This window comes from Octopus sinensis, linkage group LG2, assembly GCF_006345805.1.
Source record: "Octopus sinensis linkage group LG2, ASM634580v1, whole genome shotgun sequence".
NCBI classification, from domain to species: Eukaryota; Metazoa; Mollusca; class Cephalopoda; order Octopoda; family Octopodidae; genus Octopus; species Octopus sinensis.
The window spans coordinates 68,909,577-68,929,748 of record NC_042998.1 but is presented as its reverse complement, the minus strand read 5'-3'; the positions used below and the strand labels follow the sequence as shown (position 1 = coordinate 68,929,748).

Genomic DNA, 20,172 nt, shown 5'->3' with positions numbered 1-20,172 from the left:
TTTCTTTTTTATTCTAGAATGCCAATCATGTTGAGAAGTTCTAATTGTGTATTGACTGGAAAGAGTCCATCAGAGCTGGCCAAGTTGAAAGAATGTCCAATGGACCCAGGAGGGTACTTTATTGTGAAGGGAACAGAGAAAGTGATTCTCATCCAAGAACAAATGTCTAAGAATCGAATGATTGTAGACATTGACAAAAAGGGTTATATAGAATGTTCCGTAACAAGGTAAGGGTTTCTCACCTACACTTGTCATTTTATTGTTTTAAGCTGTTTCTTGTTTGTATGGTACATTGGTCCATCTACACTGGCTGTCTTTGGTTCCTTTGGATGATTTTTGTAGGGTGCTAGATGAGAAGGGGTTGCTAGTAGCCCTTTGTTCAAACCTTCATTTCTTGGAACTCATCATTGTGAGCCAGAAGGCTGCTTCAGACTCCAATCTGATCTGGCAAAGTTTCTACAGGTGGCTGCCCTTCCTAACGCCAACTACTCCGAGAGTATAGTGGGTGCTTTTTACATGCCACCAGCTGGGGACCAGTTAGGCAGCACTGGCAATGACCATGCTCAAAAGGTGTTTTTTATGTGCCACCTGCACAGGAGCCAGTCTGGCAGCACTGGCAACGGCCACGTTCGAATGTTGTTTTTCACGTGCCACCAGCACTTGTGCCAGTAAGTTGACGCTGGCAACGATCACACTTGGATGGTGCTTTTAACGTTCCACTGGCATGAGTGCCAATCAGGCAGTACTGTCATCAGCCACGTCAGCGATTTTGATTTCACTTGCCTCAATAGGTCTTCACAAGCAAAGTTTATTGTGCAATGAATGAAGGGTACTCATAGGCTGGTTATACACCACTGGTATAGGCCATGGGTTATGGTCTCACTTGGATTTTGATTAGTGGAATTTGAACTCAGAACATAAACACCCGGAGGAGTTACTACAAGACATGTTTGATGCTCTACCGAGTCTGCAAATCAATTGCTCTCTTATTTCTTTATTGCCCACAAGGGGCTAAACATAGAGGGGACAGACAGAGGGATTAAGTCGATTACATCGACCCCAGTGCATAACTGGTACTTATTTAATCGACCCTGAAAGGATGAAAGCAAAGTCGATCTCGGCGGAATTTGAACTCAGAACGTAACGGCAGACGTTCTCTTGATCCCCGTGTTAATTTAATAAGCCTTTATTAGCTTTTGTTCATATGTATGACTTTAGCTACTCCGAGTTATTTCCCTTTGCTCCTTTTCGTTTAAGTTATGTAATTTATTATCTATGTTACCGACTTGAATGTATGTGTGAATGTTAAACGCTTTTAGGCTGCGATATTTCATTAAAAATCCCTTTTAAAAGTGTAAAGTGTTAAGAAATATGCAGCATTCTTCAAAGCTAGGCAAAAACCAGTCAACCTGGAGGTGAACGGGAACAATGCTCAATGGCAGCATATACTTGATTCACCTGCGAAGCAGATTTGAATTACTTGCCTGAAGTATAAACATTATCATCATCATCATCATCGTTTAACGTGCATTTTTACAGGCTGGCATGGGTTGGACGGTTTGACTGAGGTCTCGATAGCCAGGAGGTTGCACCAGGCTCCAATTTGATCTGGCAATGTTTCTGCAGCTGGATGCCCTGCCTAACGCCAACCACTCCAAAACCACTGGCACGGGAGACAGTCAGACTGCACTGGTATCAACCACGTTTGGATTGTGCTTTTTACTTTCCACTGGCACAGGAGCCAGTCAGGTGGCCCTGGCATTATTCACGTTCAGATAACATAAAATCTACTCAAATGACTATCGAGAAGTGCAACTGTAAACAAATATACACACCCACACAATTATATACATGGAAAAGTAGGCATAGATAATGGGCTTTATATATCATGCGATATGATACGCTTGGAAAAACCTGTTAAGTCAAGTAAAACCAATGCCACCAGTCAAGTAAAACCAATGACCAGTGCCACCTAACTAGCCCCTTGCCAGTGACAACGTAAAAAGCACTATCTAAATGTGGTCGATGCCAGGGCTGCCTGATTGGCTCCCATGCCAGTGGCATGTAAAAAGCAAAATCTGAACATGGCCGATGCCAGTATCCCCTGACTGGCTCCCATGCCGGTGGCACGTAAAAAGCATCATCCAAATGTGTCGATGTCAGGGCTGCCTCACAGGCTCCTGTGCCAGTGGCATGTAAAAAGCACTCACTACACTCTTGGAGTGGTTGGCATTAGGAAGGGCATCCAGCTGTTGAAACATTGCTAGATCAGATTGGAGCCTGGTGCAGCCTCCTGACTTGCCAGTCCCCAGTCAAACTGTTCAACCCATGCCAGCATGGAAAACAGACGTTAAATGATGATAATGATGATGGTTTATGCATTTTTATGTATCAGTCTGTTGGTAATGCAGCCATGAGTTTACAAATTTGACTGGTGTTTGATTTAGACTTCCCATTCCAGCTTCAGATTCTCTGGGGTACAATACCAATCACATTACCTTTCGTTAGCCTGGTGTATTTTATTTGCAGAGAGCTTAAGTATTTTGCCCAGAATATTCTGTTATATGTACACTAGCCTCTAGACCAGTGGTTCTTTATCAGGGTCCACATGACCCTTGGGGATCCACATCAGAGTTTGTGGTTAAAATTTATGTGCAATGAATTGCTTATACACAAAATATTTTAACAATTTTTAATACAATTCCAATAATCTATATATATAAAACTGAGCATGTGTGTCTGTGTGTGTGTGTGTGTCTATGTGTGAATCTCTAAAACTCGAGAACTACCCAACCGATTTCATTTAAATTTTACACATGCCTTACTTAGGGTCCATAGAGTGTCATGGGCCAAAAGATTTTCAGCTTCTTGCCTATTGATAGTGAAACTGTTATCTCATATTACATATATACATACATTCATATATATATATATATATATGTGTACATATAAATGTGTGTGTGTGTATATATATATATATATATATTAATTATAATTATGACAACAGAAGAATGAATGAGACCTCGATATTATGTAAATAGGGGGATTTATCTATAATACAGTATGTGACAATTAGTCGGTTGCCATAATAAAACTCAGAGTTTCGGATGTCAAGGCAGAAGTCTGCTCCGGCACCTTGTCAGTCAGCATTTTTGTTTGTCTTAATGACTGACGAGATGCAGACTTCTGCCCTGACATCTGAAACTCTGTGTTTTATTATGGCAACCGACTAATTGTTACATATAGTATGTATATCTATATCTATCTATCTATATATATATTACTTTGAAGTGCCTACCTCTGTGGGATTGTATACCATGGTGTTTCTTATCAAAGGGTTTCTAAGGTTCCCATCTTTTTCTTTTTAGATGAGGAGGGGTGGTGCAGGCAAGGTTGGTGTGGGTGTGGGAATCTGGTTTATAGGTGTATATAAAGAGGATCGAAGATTGGTGTTGTGATGAATGGCTTGGGCCTGGTGGAGTTCTGGGTTCACAGCTAATTGAGGTGTACCCTTGATTTGGGAAGACTTGTTACATTCTCCCACATTAGGATTTGAAATCCAAACCATCGTTGCAGAGTGAGAAAAGGTGAAGGAATTGAATGGAATGGCATATTTAATGGCTTCTTTCAGTTCCTGCTTACTAAATCCATTTACAAGGCTTTGGTCTGCTCAGAGACACTTGCCCAAGGTGACGCACAGTAGGAATGAACTTGAAGCCCTGAACCACACATACATGTCTTGCTCTTTTGTGTCATTTTTGTCATTTTGGATGTGGGGGTTTAGTTTCTGACACCAGTTATCTCCCTTACTCTGGTTACCAGGTTAAAAGAAGATAAATCTTAAATTTGAAGTATATTTGCCATCTCAATATAGTTAACCACTAAGGGTGGATGTTACTGCAGCTTGTAGCCCTAGGAGAACATCTTCTCCAGCTGGCTATTGATACACTTTCTGTGCCCTATCGGTATTTGCAAAGGGAGGTCATCTGCAAATACCGATAGGACACAGAAAGTGTGCCTAAAGCCAGCTGGAGATGTTTTCCTGGGGCTATAAGCTACAGTAACATCCACCCTTAGTGGTTAGCCATATTGAGATGGCAAATATACTTCAGTGTCGTGCAGTTACTGTCTATACCTCGTTCAGAGATTTATTAAATTTTTGACTATTTTATAGATTTTAACCATTGTTGATTTTTATGTAATTATTCTTGTTGTGTTTTGGGAGGGCCATAACGCCAATAATAATAAACACACACACTGTGTATGTATTTATTATTATAGGTGTAATGACATTTCTAAGATACGAGTTTTATTTTTTAACGCATGCATCCACATTGAGAATCTTGCAAACCAAATACAGAAACGAAACACCGAATTATTATTATTATTATTATTATTATTATTATTATTATTATTATTATTATTATATTTGATGTTTTTTGTTTCATTTTTAGTTCCACCCATGAGAGGAAAAGTAAGACATATGTTATAACCAAACAGAGTAGATATTACCTGAAACATAATATTTTTACTGAGGTAAATAAAGAAATAACTTAGACTTTTTATTGCTATTTCAGAACATAACAATGTTTACAATTTTGTGTGCAACCATTATAATTTATAATCGAAATAGTTTACACCTGTCATAAATCAAAATTCAAAATCAAAATCAAAATCGATCAACATCAATGGAAATTGTAGCTGTGATACCATTGTTGGTGGCACGTAAGAGAACCATCCGAACATGGCCGTTGCCAGCGCCGCCCCGACTGGCCTCTGTGCCGGTGGCACGTAAAAAGCACCATCCGATTGTGGCCGTTTGCCAGCCTCGTCTGGCACCTGTGCAGGTGGCACGTAAAAAGCACCCACTACACTCACGGAGTGGTTGGCGTTAGGAAGGGCATCCAGCTGTAGAAACACTGCCAGATCAGACTGGGCCTGGCGCAGCCTTCTGGCTTCCCAGACCCCAGTTGAACCGTCCAACCCATGCTAGCATGGAAAACGGACGTTAAACAATGATGATGATAAAAGATTAAAGGTTTACTTTTTCTTCTCTCTGTTTAATCTATGAGGGTGAGTCAAAAAGTAATGCCATTTTGTTTAGGACAGGTATAATTACCAAGACAGGAACATGTATCATACGTAAAAATGAAGCTGGTCCTCTGTGGATCATATCTCTACTTCTCAAGATAGTCACCATTTCTCTCAACAGCAATGTTCCACCTTTGAATGAGAGCATATATCCCTGCCCCGTAAAATTCTGTTGACTGTTCTTTGAGCCACTTCTTCACTACAGTTTTCACTTCCTTGTCACTGGAATAATGTTTGCTTCTCAAACCCTCTTTCATGGGGCCAAAGAGATGATAGTCCAGTGACGAGGAAGTGAAAACTGTAGTGAACAAGTGGCTCAAAGAACAGTCAATAGGATTTTACAGGGCAGGGATACATGCTCTCATTTGAAGGTGGAACATTACTATTGAGAGAAACGGTGACCATGTTGAGAAGTAGGGATGTAATCCACAGAAGACCAGCTTCATTTTCATGTATGATACATGTTCCTGTGTTGGTAATTATACCTATCCTAAACAAAATGGCGTTACTTTTTGACTTGCCCTCGTATTAAAAATTATTTTTCAAACTTATTTTAATTTTATATCATCATCATTGTTTAACGTATGATTTCCATGCTGGCATGGGCTGGTCAGTTTGACCAGTTTACATTGTGTATTGAGTGCTTTTTCATGGCACCAGCAGCAGTGAAGTCACCTAGCTGCTTTTAAGATTGAAATCCCCTTTGACTGATTGGGGCTACAGTAGAGAGGGAGATGGTTTTATTATAAGATGAGTGGGGTTAAGTATGAGTGAAAGAGTCAGATCAGATCAGAACAGGTTTTGGGGCTAATGCAGTTTTGCACCTCTCCTTGCAAAATGCATTTTTTTCAAAAAATTTTCTTGGATTCCTGTGTTTTAGATGTCAGAGATTACAAATATGCAAAAAAAAAAATTTAACCCTGCCACCCCTAAAAATTAAAAATTTTGAACTCTTTCGAAATTTTTTTCCCCTTATGTTTTAGATGACAGAGATTCCGAATATGCAAGAAACCACGTTTTCGAACTTCTAAGTTCAAAAAGCATATAGATATATGTATAAAGAGATAGGTAGATATGAATGTCTTCCTGGGACAATAAACAACAGTAACACTGTCTTCTATAGAACCGCTACATTTAGTTGACAAATATATTTTATAAATAAACAGACAGGGATAAATAGACAGATAGATAAATTAAAGGATGAAAAAGTTCAAAATTTAAAATTGGGGGAAGGGGATGAAATTTGAGCCCCTTATTAAACTTTATAACATGAATCATTAAACATTGTTTGTTTCTCATAAAATAGTGTATATTTAATTTACATTAAATTATTATTTACGATTATCTAAGGCAAACACAAGTAAAACGAAAATTCTTTTCACTTTAATGTTTTTGTCTGGATTTAATTTCGATTTGCACATGTTCGTCAATTTCCTATGATCTCTTTAAAGTAAACAAAATCAAAAATTTTAATTGGCGGGGGAGGGGTGAAATTAAAAAAAAATTGTTTTGTTTGCATATTTGTAATCTCTGACATCTTAAATGTAGGAATCTGAAAACAATTTTTTCAAAAAAAAAAAAATGCATTTTTCAAGGAGAGGTGCAAAACTGTATTAGCCCCCAGGTTTCTTGCTGCAGAGGAGCTATATGGCTACTCACATGATAAAAGAGAGAGTGGGAGTAACTGGAGAGAGGCTTAAATTAAATACAAACAATTTAAATCTTGGGGTTTTATATCATGGAACCATAGATGTCTCAAGTGTGGTGATACTGAAAATGGTTAAAGAATTTAATTTTTTTCTCAGCATGATTCCTGTTCTTATTTTCATTATTATTGCTGCTGCTGTCATTAATTGCTAAAAGTTAATTTTTTTGTTAATTATTTATATTTGATGGGTATTTGTCTTCATCTTGTTTGTTGTAAACACGTTTCGGTTGATATACCCTCCAGCCTTCATCAGGTGTCTTGGGAAAATTTCGAACCTGGGTTCTCATTCCAAAGTTATTTTTCAATGTTGTTGTTATTATTATCATTACTATTCAGGTCACTGTCTGGAATCGAACTCAGAATTTGGGCTTAGTAGCCTGCACTCTTAACTACTACACCATATGCCCATGGGAATATGATGTAGTGGTTAACAACAAACAAGATGAGGACAAATATCCGTCAAATGTAAATAATGTCCATAATTCCTCATCTCTTAAACATAGAACTGTAATTTTTTTGTATTATTTTTGAAGGACATTCCTGTTGCTATAGCCTTCAAAGGTATGGGTATTGAATGTGACCAAGAAATTATCCAGATGATTGGTTGTGAAGAAGAGGTTTTAGCATCGATTGCTCCTTGTATGGAGGAATGCCACAAAGCTCAAGTCTACACATGTAACCAGGTGAGTATTTGAAATGACATGGATTTCTAATCATGATAAGAAAACCCATTTGCTGGATTCATCTTTGTGTTAACATCTGCTTTTCCATGCTTTGCAAAAAGAATTCCTTTTTCGAGTCAACCCGACTCATAAGGGCCAGTTTCATGGCGTATAACTTCCCCGCCTGGATGGGATGCAAGTCCATCACAGGGTTATTCACTTTTGCCAGCTGAGTGGACTAGAGCAACTTGAGATGAAGTGTTTTGCTCAAGAACACAATGCATTGCCCAGTCCAGGAATCAAAACCACTATCTTATAATCATGAGTCTAACATCTTAACCATAAGCCATGAGCCTCCACTTTGCTTTATATAGGTCAGACAGAATTTGTTAGGGCAGATTTACTACCACCGGATACTTTTCCTGTTACCAGCCCTCGTCTGTTTCCAATTAAGACAATATTTCCCTATGGCCAGACATGTTTTTCACGGATAGTTGGAAATTGATACTGCCTGCATGTCGGATGCTCATTTACAACTATCATAATGTCAAAGCAAGAAGACAATAATCTTCCCCCAATGCATACACACACAAGACACATGCTTTTCTCTGGGCTCTATCTGCTCCTTTCCCCTTTTCAGTAATCTGCCTCCTATGCTACACACACACACACACACACACACACGACCTATACTTTTCTTGGGACTCTATTTGCTCCTTTCCTCTTTTCTTCCTTTTTCCTCTTTCTAATGTAGATCAATACCCAATACGTCATTTCCACTCCTATTTTCCTATTTTTCCATCTAAATCTTCAACTGAACATCAATCATATATATTCACTGTGTGTGTCCAATTGACTTTTATTGTATTTCCTTGGTTTTTATTTTTGCTCCTCTGCAGTGAGGCATACACAACATCACCTCCTCCAATGTCCCCTCTCCTCTTAAAGATTCCTCTTCTTGCAAAGTTACTTGCTTGACCCTGCCAGTGCAGGTGCTACTTAAAAAGCACTCAGTCGACACTGTGAAGTGTTTGGCATTTGGAAAGGCAGCGAGCTGGCAGAAATGTTAGCATGCCAGGCGAAATGCTTTGTGGTATTTCATCTGTCTTTACATTCTGAGTTAAAATTCCGCCGAGGTCGACTTTGCCTTCCATCCTTTCCGAGTTGATTAAATAAGTACCATTTACACACTGGGGGTCGATGTAATCAACTTAATCCCTTTGTCTGTCCTTGTTTGTCCCCTCTGTGTTTAGCCCCTTGTGAGCAATAAACAAATAAGAAATGTTAGCATGCTGGGCAAAATGCTTCGCGGTATTTCGCCTGTCTTTATGTTCACTACCACCATCAATATCATCAACATCATCATCATCACTACCACCATCAATGTCATCAACACCACCACCACAATCATCAAAATCACCACCACTACCTGTACTACTATCAACGTTGCCACCTCTACCACCATCATCACCACTGTCATCATCATCATTGTTTCATGTCTGCTTTTCCGTGCTGGCATGGCTTGAATGAGTTTTCTGAGTGTTTGACAGCCTGGTGCCCTTCATGTTGCCAATGATGACATGCAAGTGACATGAGGCACCAATTTCAAAACCAAGATACACATAGCCATGTTGTTTTATATTGTTTCTGTTTTATTCTTTAGGCATTAAGGTACATCGGAAGTAAAGTGCGGGTCCGCAGAATGTGGAATGAACCAAAGAAAAGCAAACTGGAAGAAGCTAGAGATATTTTACATGGTGTGATTCTTGCTCATGTTCCTGTAAGTTTTGCATTTCCAATTTCACTATTAGCTCCTTTTGTTACCATATTTCTTTTGAAATACACTGCATTTCATCATTATCATCATCATCATTGTTTAACGTCTGTTTTCCAAGCTGGTATGGGTTGGACGGTTTGATATGGAAAGCCAAGAGGCTGCACCAGGCTCGAATCTGATCTGGCAATGTTTCTACTGCTGGATGCCCTTCCTAACACTAACAACTCCAAAAGTGTAGTGGGTGCTTTTTATGTGCCACCAGCTAGGGAGCCAGTCAGGCAGCACTGGCATCAACCACATTCAGATAGTGCTTTTTACGTGCCACCACCACAGGAGCCAGTTAGTTGGTACTGGCATCGGCCATATTCAGATGGTGCTTTTTATGTGCCACTGGCATGGGAGCCAGTCAGGGGTACTGGCATTGGCTATGTTCAGATGGTGCTTTTTACGTGCCACTGGTACTGGAGCCAGTCAGAGGGAACTGGCATTGATCATATTCGGATATTGCTTTTTACGTGCCACTGGCATGGGAGCCAGTCTGGTGGCACTGGCAAGTAACAAAGAATGTAGTAAGATGACTCATTATTAAGCTGGTGTTTGGAACCTTAATTAACAAGAATTTTGATGGTTGGTTTAAAATTAACTTTCAAAACAGGGAATTTACCTCAGCTGCTGTGTAGGGACTTGACTATCAAAGAATGGACCCTGCGTTTCTTCTGCATTTTGTTGCCAGTAACAATCCTATTTCAACCTCTTTTAGTGGCCTTCTACAGCTGCCCAAACAGGTCCTCGTGTTGGAGGGTTGTTGTCTGAGTGGTGCAAAGGTGTCATCTTCTAAGAGTAGTAGGGAGTCACCAACAAATGGTGAATGCAGTGACGCACTGTTACAGGTCATGCCCCCCCCCCTACTACTACTACTACTACTACTACTACCACCATATATATAATTGGTGGACCCGCACAGTTGTCGAGTGGTACCCGTGGGAGTGGAAATGACCACTCGGAGGGCCTCCTCGATGGTGGAGTTACGATTTTAGGAGGATGATTGGGATCACATGGATGAAAAAGGCGCAATCCAGAGAGGAGTGGAAAGCGTGCTGTGACCAGTGGTGTCAAATGGATGCCCGACGGACTGGTCGGTCAAGGTAATCAAGGTGATTATATATATATATAATATATATATATATATATATCGTTGCCTATTATGTGAAACTATTGTATGTCCAAATTTGGGCAAATGTGTTTTTTTCAATATTTATTTTTGGTCAAGCTATCATATCTCCAGCTGCTTCAGATGCCAAGATGTCAAAAATTGTCAAAGTGTAGTAGAACAGTTTTGTTATGGAATGGTGAAACTATTTTTTTCATTTTCTGAAAAAGCAATGTTTTGGACTTAGAACACTTTTGCATAATAGCAATGATATATATATATATATGTGATTGTTATTATTTACTTTTCAGGTAGTCCAGTGGAATTTTAAAGTGAAGGCAGCATACCTTGCCCTGATGGTGAGGCGGGTGATTATGACTCAGGGAGACAGTATTAAGATGGATGATCGTGATTATTATGGGAATAAACGGTTAGAAATGGCCGGGCAGTTGCTGTCTTTGCTTTTTGAAGATCTTTTCAAGAAATTCAACAGTGAGGTATGGACGGTTTCATGTTTTGGTTTTCTCTTTTTGTTTTTTTTCCTCTTTTGTTTTGTTCTTTTAGTCCTGTGTCATCATCATCATCATCATCACTGTTTTAATGTCCACTTCTCCATGTTTGCATGGGTTGGAGAAATATTCTACAGCTGGATACTCTTCTTGTTGCCAGCTCTCACCCGTTTCCAAGCAAGGTGGTATTTCCCCGCGGTCAGGACATGGTTTCCATGGAAGGCATGAAATGAACAACATGATGGTTGTAAACAAGCATCACCACCATACAAGCAGTGTTGTTTGTTTCTAGTCTTCCGAGGAAAACATATCAGGAAATATTGCCTAGTTTGGAAACAGGCCTGGGTTGCCGACAGGAAGGGCATCTGGCTGTAGAAAATCTGCAACAAATTCTACCTGACCCATAGAAACATTGAGAAGGGGACATTAAAATGATTATGATGATCCAGAGACAGTCTCAGGAGGGTTGGTGTCAAAATAATTAATAAAATACCTAACCTTATAATAATTAATCTGGTGTTTGTTGCTTAAGGAGGTTCTGAGTCCTAAGTTACGGCAGGTTTAGATTTAAGAGTGAACATTTTAAAATTAAAGGTTTTGTATAATAAAAGTCAGACATGGTTTTAGGCAGGTTTTCTGTGATAAAGGTTAATCTGTTTTGTTTATTTCAGTTGAAAAGAATTGCCGATATGACCATCCCTAAACAGAGAGCCACTCAGTTTGATATTGTGAAACACATGAGACAAGATCAAATCACAAATGGTTTGGTCAACGCCATATCAACTGTAAGATATATTTTGGTATTATTTCTTGGATTTTAAAACCCTCAATTCTTCCTTTTCACCAAGGATTTGGGTTCTTGGTGTTTGAAATGTTACCAGTTTCTTTTGTTTGTTATTCATCACCATCATCAATGCTACCACTACCCTCATCATTGTTTTAACATTCAATTTTCCATGCTCATATCAGTCTGATAGAATCTGTTGAGGTTGTAAACAAGCATCACCATCATACAAGCAGTGTTGTTTGTTTCTAGTCTTCCGAGGAAAACATATCAAGAAATATTGCCTAGTTTGTAAACAGGCCTGGGTTGGCAACAGGAAGGGGCTCTGGCTGTAGAAAATCTGCAACAAATTCTGCCCTTCCTGTCACCAACTCTCCCATTTTTCTAGGCAAGGTAATATTTTCCCTGTGGCCAATCATGTTTTCATGGAAGGTTGGAAATGGACATCATTTGCCTGACTGTAACATTCATTTACAATTATCACATGATATGAAGGCAAAGAGACGGTAATGCTCCCCACTCCCCATGCATATACAATGGGCTTCTTTCAGTTTCTGTTTCTCAAATCCATTCATGGCATTGGTCAGCCTAGGGATTCAGTTGAAGACACTTACTTACTGTTCCACATAGTGGGACTGAACCCAGAATGACGTGGTTGAAAAGCAAACTTCTTACCACACAGCCACATGGTGTAGAAGTAAATAAAATTACATCATCATCATCGTCGTTTAATGTCTGCTTTCCATGCTAGTATGGGTTGGACGATTTGACTGAGCACTGGCGAACCAGATGGCTGCACCAGATTCCAATCTTGAGCTGGCAGAGTTTCTACAGCTGGAGGCCCTTCCTAACGCCAATCACTCCAAGAGTGTAGTGGGTGCATTTACATGCTACCAGCACGAGGGCCAGTCAGGCGGTACTGGCAACGGCCACGCTCAAATGGTATTTTTTATGTGCCACCTGCACAGGAGCCAGTCCAGCAGCACTGGCAATGACCTCTCTCGAATGTTTTTTCACGTGCCAGTAAGGCGACGCTGGTAACAATCACACTTGAATGTAATTAAATTTATTAATTACCTCTCCACCCTCTCCCTATTCTCCAATATATAAATATATGAACCACGGTTTATAAGGTTACCTTATAGTTGAATTTTCTATAGATTGGTAACTAACCAGTATTTTCATTAGATTTATGATCCATTAATGAGGTTTATTAGTTCTATATTTAAGAGATGAGGAATTATGTATATTATTTATATTATTTACATTTGACTGATATTTGTCCTCATCTTGTTGTTAACAGAACGTTTCAGCTGATATACCCTCCTGTGAGATAAGGTTAAAATAATAGACTGAGAACACCACTGGGAAATAAGAAAACTAAAAGCAGCAGCACATATGTTAGGACTCAACAACCTCTTAAGCAGACCGAGTGTGGATATGAGTAGCAAATGGGAACTGGTATTAAGGAAGGATAGGAAAATATTAGATTTATAAGCCCTAAAATTCACTCCATAATTAGCCATGGGCATATGGTGTAGTGGTTAAAAGTGCAGGCTACTAACCCCAAGTTTCCGAGTTTGATTCCAAGCAGAAGGAGGAGGAGGAGATTGAAAAATACCTAAGGAACAAGAACCCCGATTCGAAATTTCTCCACGACACCTGATGAAGGCTGGAGGGTATATCAGCCGAAACATGATAACAACAATCAAGATGAGGTCAAATATCCGTCAAATGTAACTAAAATTAATTTTAGAAAATAAAAGAGGTGTATAATTAGTCTCTGATGAGCTTTTTCTTTTTTCTTTGCAGGGGAATTGGTCAATTAAAAGATTCAAGATGGATCGAGGTGGCATGACTCAAGTACTTTGTCGTCTTTCTTACATATCAGCCCTTGGTCACATGACTAGGATCACAAGTCAGGTAAGATGTAGATTGGCTGTTGTTGTTTAACACTAGGCCATCCCTCCTTGAGCAGACCAGTGATTAAAAATACTCTATCCATGACCATCCTGTCTTTTTATAGATCTAAGACTTCAGTACCCAATGCGTCCCTCCTTTATAATTCAGGTGTATGTTGGTGGTGCTTGAAAGAATTTACACTAGGTCATCCCTCCTTGAGCAGACCAGTGATTAAAAATACTCTATCCATGACCATCCTGTCTTTTTATAGATCTAAGACTTCAGTACCCAATGCGTCCCTCCTTTATAATTAATGTTGGGTGTTGCTTGAAAGAATTTAGCTGCTATTTTTAACAGGTCGGGCCACCACGTTGAAGTTACTTCTCCAATTTTCTTCTACAAAATCAATTTTGACAAGAATCAAACAACTTCAAGACTAATTTTTTTCCAATGCTTGAAATTCTAATATTGAATACATTGTTTGATTCCATCTCGTAAATGAATCTCTTTAACTCTTTGATGCCAGTGTCTGAGACTCTTCCTGGTTCCATGGTATATTGATACACAACTTTTATATTTAAATTAAACTTTTCATCACAATGTTGTAAAGTTAGAAGACTTTGCTTCAAAAACCAGCTTCTTTTTCTTTTCATTTTTTTACTTGTTTCTGTCATTTGACTGTGACTATGCTGGAGCACCACCTTTAGTTGAACAAATCGACTTTCACTTTGTATGCCCAGTACTTATTCTACTGGTCTTTTTTGCTGAACCACTAAGTTACAGGATGTAAACACACTCAACACCAGTTATCAAGTGACGGTTGGGGGGAACAAACACACATACACATACACACCACAAATTTCTGCCTGAGTGGCTCCCATGCCAGTGGCACATAAAAAGCACCATTTGAGTGTGGTCGTTGCCAATGCCACCTGACTGGCTCCTGTGCTGGTGGCGCGTAGAAAGCACCATTCAAGTGTGGTCAGTGCCTGTACCACCTGGCTGGCCCTTTTGCCAGTGGCACGTAAAAAGCACCCTCTACACTCTCGGAGTGGTTGATGTTAGGAAGGGCATCCAGCTGTAAACTTTACCAGATCAGATTGGAGACTGGTGCAGCCTGCTTGTGGCATGTAACAAAGCACATTGATAAGTGTGTTGCCAAACACCGTGTCCACCTGGTGGAACATTTGTACCAGCTGGCACCGTTTGTAAAAAAGCATCCACTACACTCTTGGAGTGGTTGACGTTAGGAAGGGCATCAGCGTAGAAACTTTGTCAGATCAGGATTGGAGTCTGGTGCAGCCTTCTGGCTTGCCAGCCCATAGTCAAACCGTCCAGCCCATGCCAGCATGGAAAGCGGAAATTAAACGATGACGAAGACAGGCTTCTTTCAGTTTCCATCTACCAAATCCACTCACAAGGCTTCAGTTGGCCCGAGGCTATAGTAGAAGACACGTGCCCAAGGTGCCATGCAGTGGGACTGAATCCAGAACCATGTGGTTGGGAAGCAAGCTTCTTACCACACAGCCACTCCTGCTTAATAATAAAAATTTTATTTTTCATCACCACTGCCATAATCCTCACCCAACCCCACCACCATCATCAGTATTGCTTTCTTCTGCTTTTCATGCTGGCTTGGTTGGTCAGGTTGTCATAGTGTGAGTTAGATCCTACACAGAGCTTTGCTCTCTCTGGTCATGTTGGAGGACCATGTCTTGCTTGCTTGCTTGTTCTCTTTTGGTCAGATTTCTCTGACTGGATACCCCTCCTAACACCTACCAGACTGTACTGAGTGCATTTTACTGTACTGGCACCAGTACTAGTGAGGTTACCTTGTACCTCATAAGACAAAAGGGATCTCAATACCCTTCATTGTCTCTCTTTGTGCAGGTGTTATTCAAATCATTTCGAAACATATGTTGGATGTATAAAAGATTTGAATAACACCTGTATTTGACTCTGTTTCTTAATTTATCCATGGTATACAAAAACATTTTACTGAACCCTGGAATTTCTACCTTTATAAATAGGCTGTAATATCCTTGGCACATATTTGAATTTTGTTACTCTGGTAACTATTCATTTATTTTTTCCTTGCTATTGTGCACATTGAATATATATGGAAGCACTCCGTCGGTTACGACGACGAGGGTTCCGGTTGATCCGAATCAACGGAACAGCTTGCTCGTGAAATTAACATGTAAGTGGCTGAGCACTCCACAGACATGTGTACCCTTAACGTAGTTCTCGGAGATATTCAGCGTGACACAGAGAGTGACAAGGCCGGCCCTTTGAAATACAGGTACAACAGAAACAGAAAGTAAGAGTGAGAGAAAGTTGTGGTGAAAGAGTACAGCAGGGATCACCACCATCCCCTGCCGGAGCCTCGTGGAGCTTTAGGTGTTTTCGCTCAATAAACACTCACAACGCCCGGTCTGGGAATCGAAACCGCGATCCTATTACCGCGAGTCTGCTGCCCTAACCACTGGGCCATTGCACCTCCACTGAATATATATATATATGATGTGTTATGAATTTATGGAAAGAAGTCCCATAAAACTCAACAATTTTGTTAAAAATAGAGAAGAGAAGATGTTAAAATATATAAGAGAATTTTAAAATTCTCTTATATATTTTAACATCTCTTCTCTATTTTTAACAAAATTGTTGAGTTTTATGGGATTTCTTTCCATATATTCACAACACATTACATACAAGTATTATTTTCATATTCACAAATTTATGCCAGTAAGCTACCAGCAAAATATGAAGAATTAATATTAGGAATCTTTTTTGGAATCCTCCAAATTAAAGGAGGAGTCTAATTCAACTTTTTTGCATCTATATATATCATCATCATCGTCGTTTAATGTCCGCTTTCCATGCTAGCATGGGTTGGACGATTTTGACTGAGGGCTGGTGAACCAGATGGCTGCACATGTGGAAAATGGATTTTCCACATGTACACATTGTAATAACAATAACAATTGAAAAAATTAAAGCTCCCAATAGAGGAGGCGCTTTAAGGTCCTCTTGGAAAACCCCACAAAAGCCACGGGTGCCTGAACAACAGGCTAAGAGCCCTTCTCCTTTGATTCCTTTTTTACAGGTGCAAGCTCAGAATTGGTCCTTTTACACTGGCCATTCTTCTAACATTCCCCTACCTTTCAACAAACTTACTACAAGGCAACACTTCCCTCTCCACCTTCAATTTCCTTCTCAAGTGAAACTTGAAAATGCTGTTGAGGGCTTGACCAAAGAGGAAAGTGTCTGTCTTTAGCCCTTTCAAACGGGTTCACCATACTACCTCTTTTGTTACAGCTACTAGACAAATAAAAATTGCTTGCCCCTCCCAGCCAAAGGAGGTTGGCGGGGCAATCTTCACAATGGCTTCAGCAGATATCCAGATTCGTCCTACACGTGACTGCAGGTGTTCGACATAAATTTAATACTAATAATAATAATGCTTTCTACTGGAGGTACAAGGCCTCAAATTAGTAGGGAGAGGACTAGTCTATTACATCGACCCCGAAAGGATGAAAGGCAAAGTCAACGTTGGTGGAATTTGAACTCAGAACATAGCAGCAGATGAACTACCGCTAAGCATTTTGCCCATTGTGCTAACGATTTTGCCAGCTCACTGCCTTAATAATAATAATAATAATAATAATAGTAATCCTTTCTGCTAAAAGGTGCAGGACCTGAAATTTAGGAGGAGGGAACTAGTTGATTAAATTGACCCAAGTGTTTCACTGATACTTAATTTATCGACCCTGAAAAGATGAAAGGCAAGGTCAACTTCTGCGGAATTTGAACAGAGAACAAGAAGACACATGAAATATCATTAAGCCTTTTGTCCACCATGCTAATGATTCTGCTAGTTTACTGCCTTTGATGGTGATAATAATAATAGTAAGGCGGTGAGCTGGCAGAAACGTTAGCACGCCGGGCGAAATGCTTAGTGGTATTTTGTCTGCCGCTATGTTCTGTGTTCAAATTCCGCCTAGGTTGACTTTGCCTTTCATCCTTTCGGGGTCGATTAAATAAGTACCAGTTACGCACTGGGGTCAATATAATTGACTTAATCTGTTTGTCTGTCTTTGTTTGTCATTTCTGTGTTTAGCCCCTTGTGGGTAGTAAAGAAATAAATAATGGTTGTAGTAAAAATTACTTATGACTCACTAGTAGTTAGTTATTTGTTGATTCAATAATAAATTGAACATAATGATGATAATGATCCTTGTTATCAGAATCATTTAACGTCCATGTTCAATGCTGGCATGGGTTGAATGCTGTGTATATGATATAGTGTTTGTGGGTTATGTTTTGTGTGTGTGTATTTAGTGGTGTTGGCAATTCTTAAAATAACAAAAATGCTTTCTCTTTTGCAGTTTGAAAAAACTCGCAAAGTTAGTGGTCCACGTTCATTACAACCTTCTCAATGGGGAATGCTTTGTCCGTCTGATACACCAGAAGGAGAGGTGAGCCATATTTTCATTTTATTCTAAACATCTGAAACTAAAGTTTGTTTTACTCTCTTTATATGTAAATGAAATTTATTTAACATATTGCAAAAAAAAAAAAAAAAATAACTAAAGAAGAAATTACATGACAGTAAAATTGTCCATTTTCCATGCTGGCTTAGCTTGGACAGCTTAACAGCAGCCAACAAGCCAGAGGACTGCACCAAGCTCTAATGTCTGCTTTGGCATTATTTTTATAACTGGAACAGTACTTGGTGAGGAATTTAGTCTGAAAGGATGCCATCTTAGAGACTTTGTTTTTTAAAAATGCAATATTCTTTAAATGGTGTCAGTAACTGACACTGGTGTTTTGGTGTGACAGATACCACCTCAATCATTTGGAGCTACCTGAAAACTTCTGTTCTTATACAGAAATCAACAAATAAAACAGTTGTTGGATGTGTGCAGTAGCTTGTCAGGCTGATGTCAAAGTCCAGTCCAACGACAAAATTTGGAGCATGTTGTGTTTTTAAGACAATGAAGCCTCTAGGGGAAGAAGTTGTTCTCCACTAAATCCCACAATAAGTGTAGTTCTACATTTCTGTGTATATGACTGCAAGATTATGAACTCCAAGGGAGCAGCTTTATGCTAGGAGATAAAAGTATAAGGAGCCACATTAAAACAGGTTTTTTGCTGTGGTGGAGATACATGACTGCTCACATTTGAGAAATGAGGGTGTAAGTGATTGGGGTGGCGCTGGGAAGGGATAAAAAGAGTGGGGCCCAGTTAAAATTTTCTTCAGGTCAAGTAGCCCATACTACTCAAAAGGTTCCTGAATAAGTTTTGTTTAAGGATCATGAACAAAACAGCCATGTTTCCAGAGGTGAATTATTCAAACTCCAAAGAATTCCTCTGAATACATGGCTACAATGTTCCTCCACTACTCCTGCTTGCGATCAGAAATGCACATATCAACAGCTACTAAGGGACATGCTCAGCTGGTTAAGGTCAAGCAAATGACAAAGAAATCTGTGGTATTGAGCAGAATATTTAGTATAGCCCATTTTTTTATACCAAGACAAAACATGTACATGTTAACATTTCCAATCAGTTAAGCTCAGAAGCCATGAGAGCCACTGTCTGATATTGCATCAGAGCATTTGTAGAGCTTACTTTCAAAACCAGATCTATGCTTGAGAATGACTTTTGTGTAATAGTTTAAAACAACAACTTAAATACATCTGACTATGATTGGAAGACTAAGATTTGCCTCCTGTCTATATGGCATCTATCCTAGTTTGACTAAAAAATATTTCACGTGCATGAAGCCAGCAGTTTGTAGATTGTGTTTTAATGGTTATCATGAAATCAACCAAATATGCACTTAAACCAGTTTTGAAAGCAAGCTCCTGATTTATTAATTATTGAGGTGGTGAACTGGCAGAATTGTTATCATGCTTAACAAAATGCTTTGCAGAATTTCATCAGTTTTTATAGTCTGATTTTAAATTCTGTTGAGGTTAACTTTGTCTTTAAGGGGTCGATGTAATTAATTTACTTATTCACTTGAAATTGCTAGCCTTGTTCCTATAGTAGAAAGGATTGTTGTTATTGTTATTATTTTTATTATTATAATAATAATAATAAGAGTGGTAAGCTGGCATAAATGTTAGCACACTGGGCGAAATGCTTAGCGGCATTTCGTCTGTCTTTATGTTCTGAGTTCAAATTCCGCTGAGGTCGACTTTACCTTTCATCCTTTCAGGGTCGATACATTAAGTACCAGTTGCATACTGGAGTCGATCTAATCAACTGGCCTCCTCCCCCAAAATTTCGGGCCTTGTGCCTCGAGTAGAATAGATTATTATTATTATTTTATTATATTGTCATTTTAGTCCTGTGGATTGGTGAAAAATCTTGCTCTTATGACTCATGTGACAACAGATTTAAATGAAGCACCGATAATACGACTTGCCTTCAATCTTGGAGTTGAAGACATCCAGCTTCTCAGCGGGGAAGAAATGTCCAGTGATTTAGTGTATCTCGTTTTTCTAAATGGTGAGTAGTTTTGGTTTTTGTTTTTTTTTTTGTTACCAACTTCTACATCTTTCTTTTTTCTATTTTA

General features: G+C 39.3%; 1 protein-coding gene across 2 annotated transcripts in view; it reads left to right on the top strand.

The window, feature by feature from the left end:
- LOC115228079 (DNA-directed RNA polymerase III subunit RPC2) overlaps positions 1 to 20,172 on the top strand; it is a 139,033-nt gene that overhangs the window by 37,736 nt on the left and 81,125 nt on the right. For both annotated transcript variants that reach the window (XM_029798751.2, XM_036513923.1), the window contains 9 exons: positions 18 to 227; positions 4,455 to 4,536; positions 7,333 to 7,482; positions 9,125 to 9,241; positions 10,700 to 10,885; positions 11,569 to 11,682; positions 13,494 to 13,604; positions 17,975 to 18,064; positions 19,943 to 20,105. In XM_029798751.2, coding sequence (XP_029654611.1) covers positions 18 to 227; positions 4,455 to 4,536; positions 7,333 to 7,482; positions 9,125 to 9,241; positions 10,700 to 10,885; positions 11,569 to 11,682; positions 13,494 to 13,604; positions 17,975 to 18,064; positions 19,943 to 20,105 — 1,223 coding nt within the window. The remainder of the gene's footprint in view (positions 1 to 17; positions 228 to 4,454; positions 4,537 to 7,332; positions 7,483 to 9,124; positions 9,242 to 10,699; positions 10,886 to 11,568; positions 11,683 to 13,493; positions 13,605 to 17,974; positions 18,065 to 19,942; positions 20,106 to 20,172) is intronic.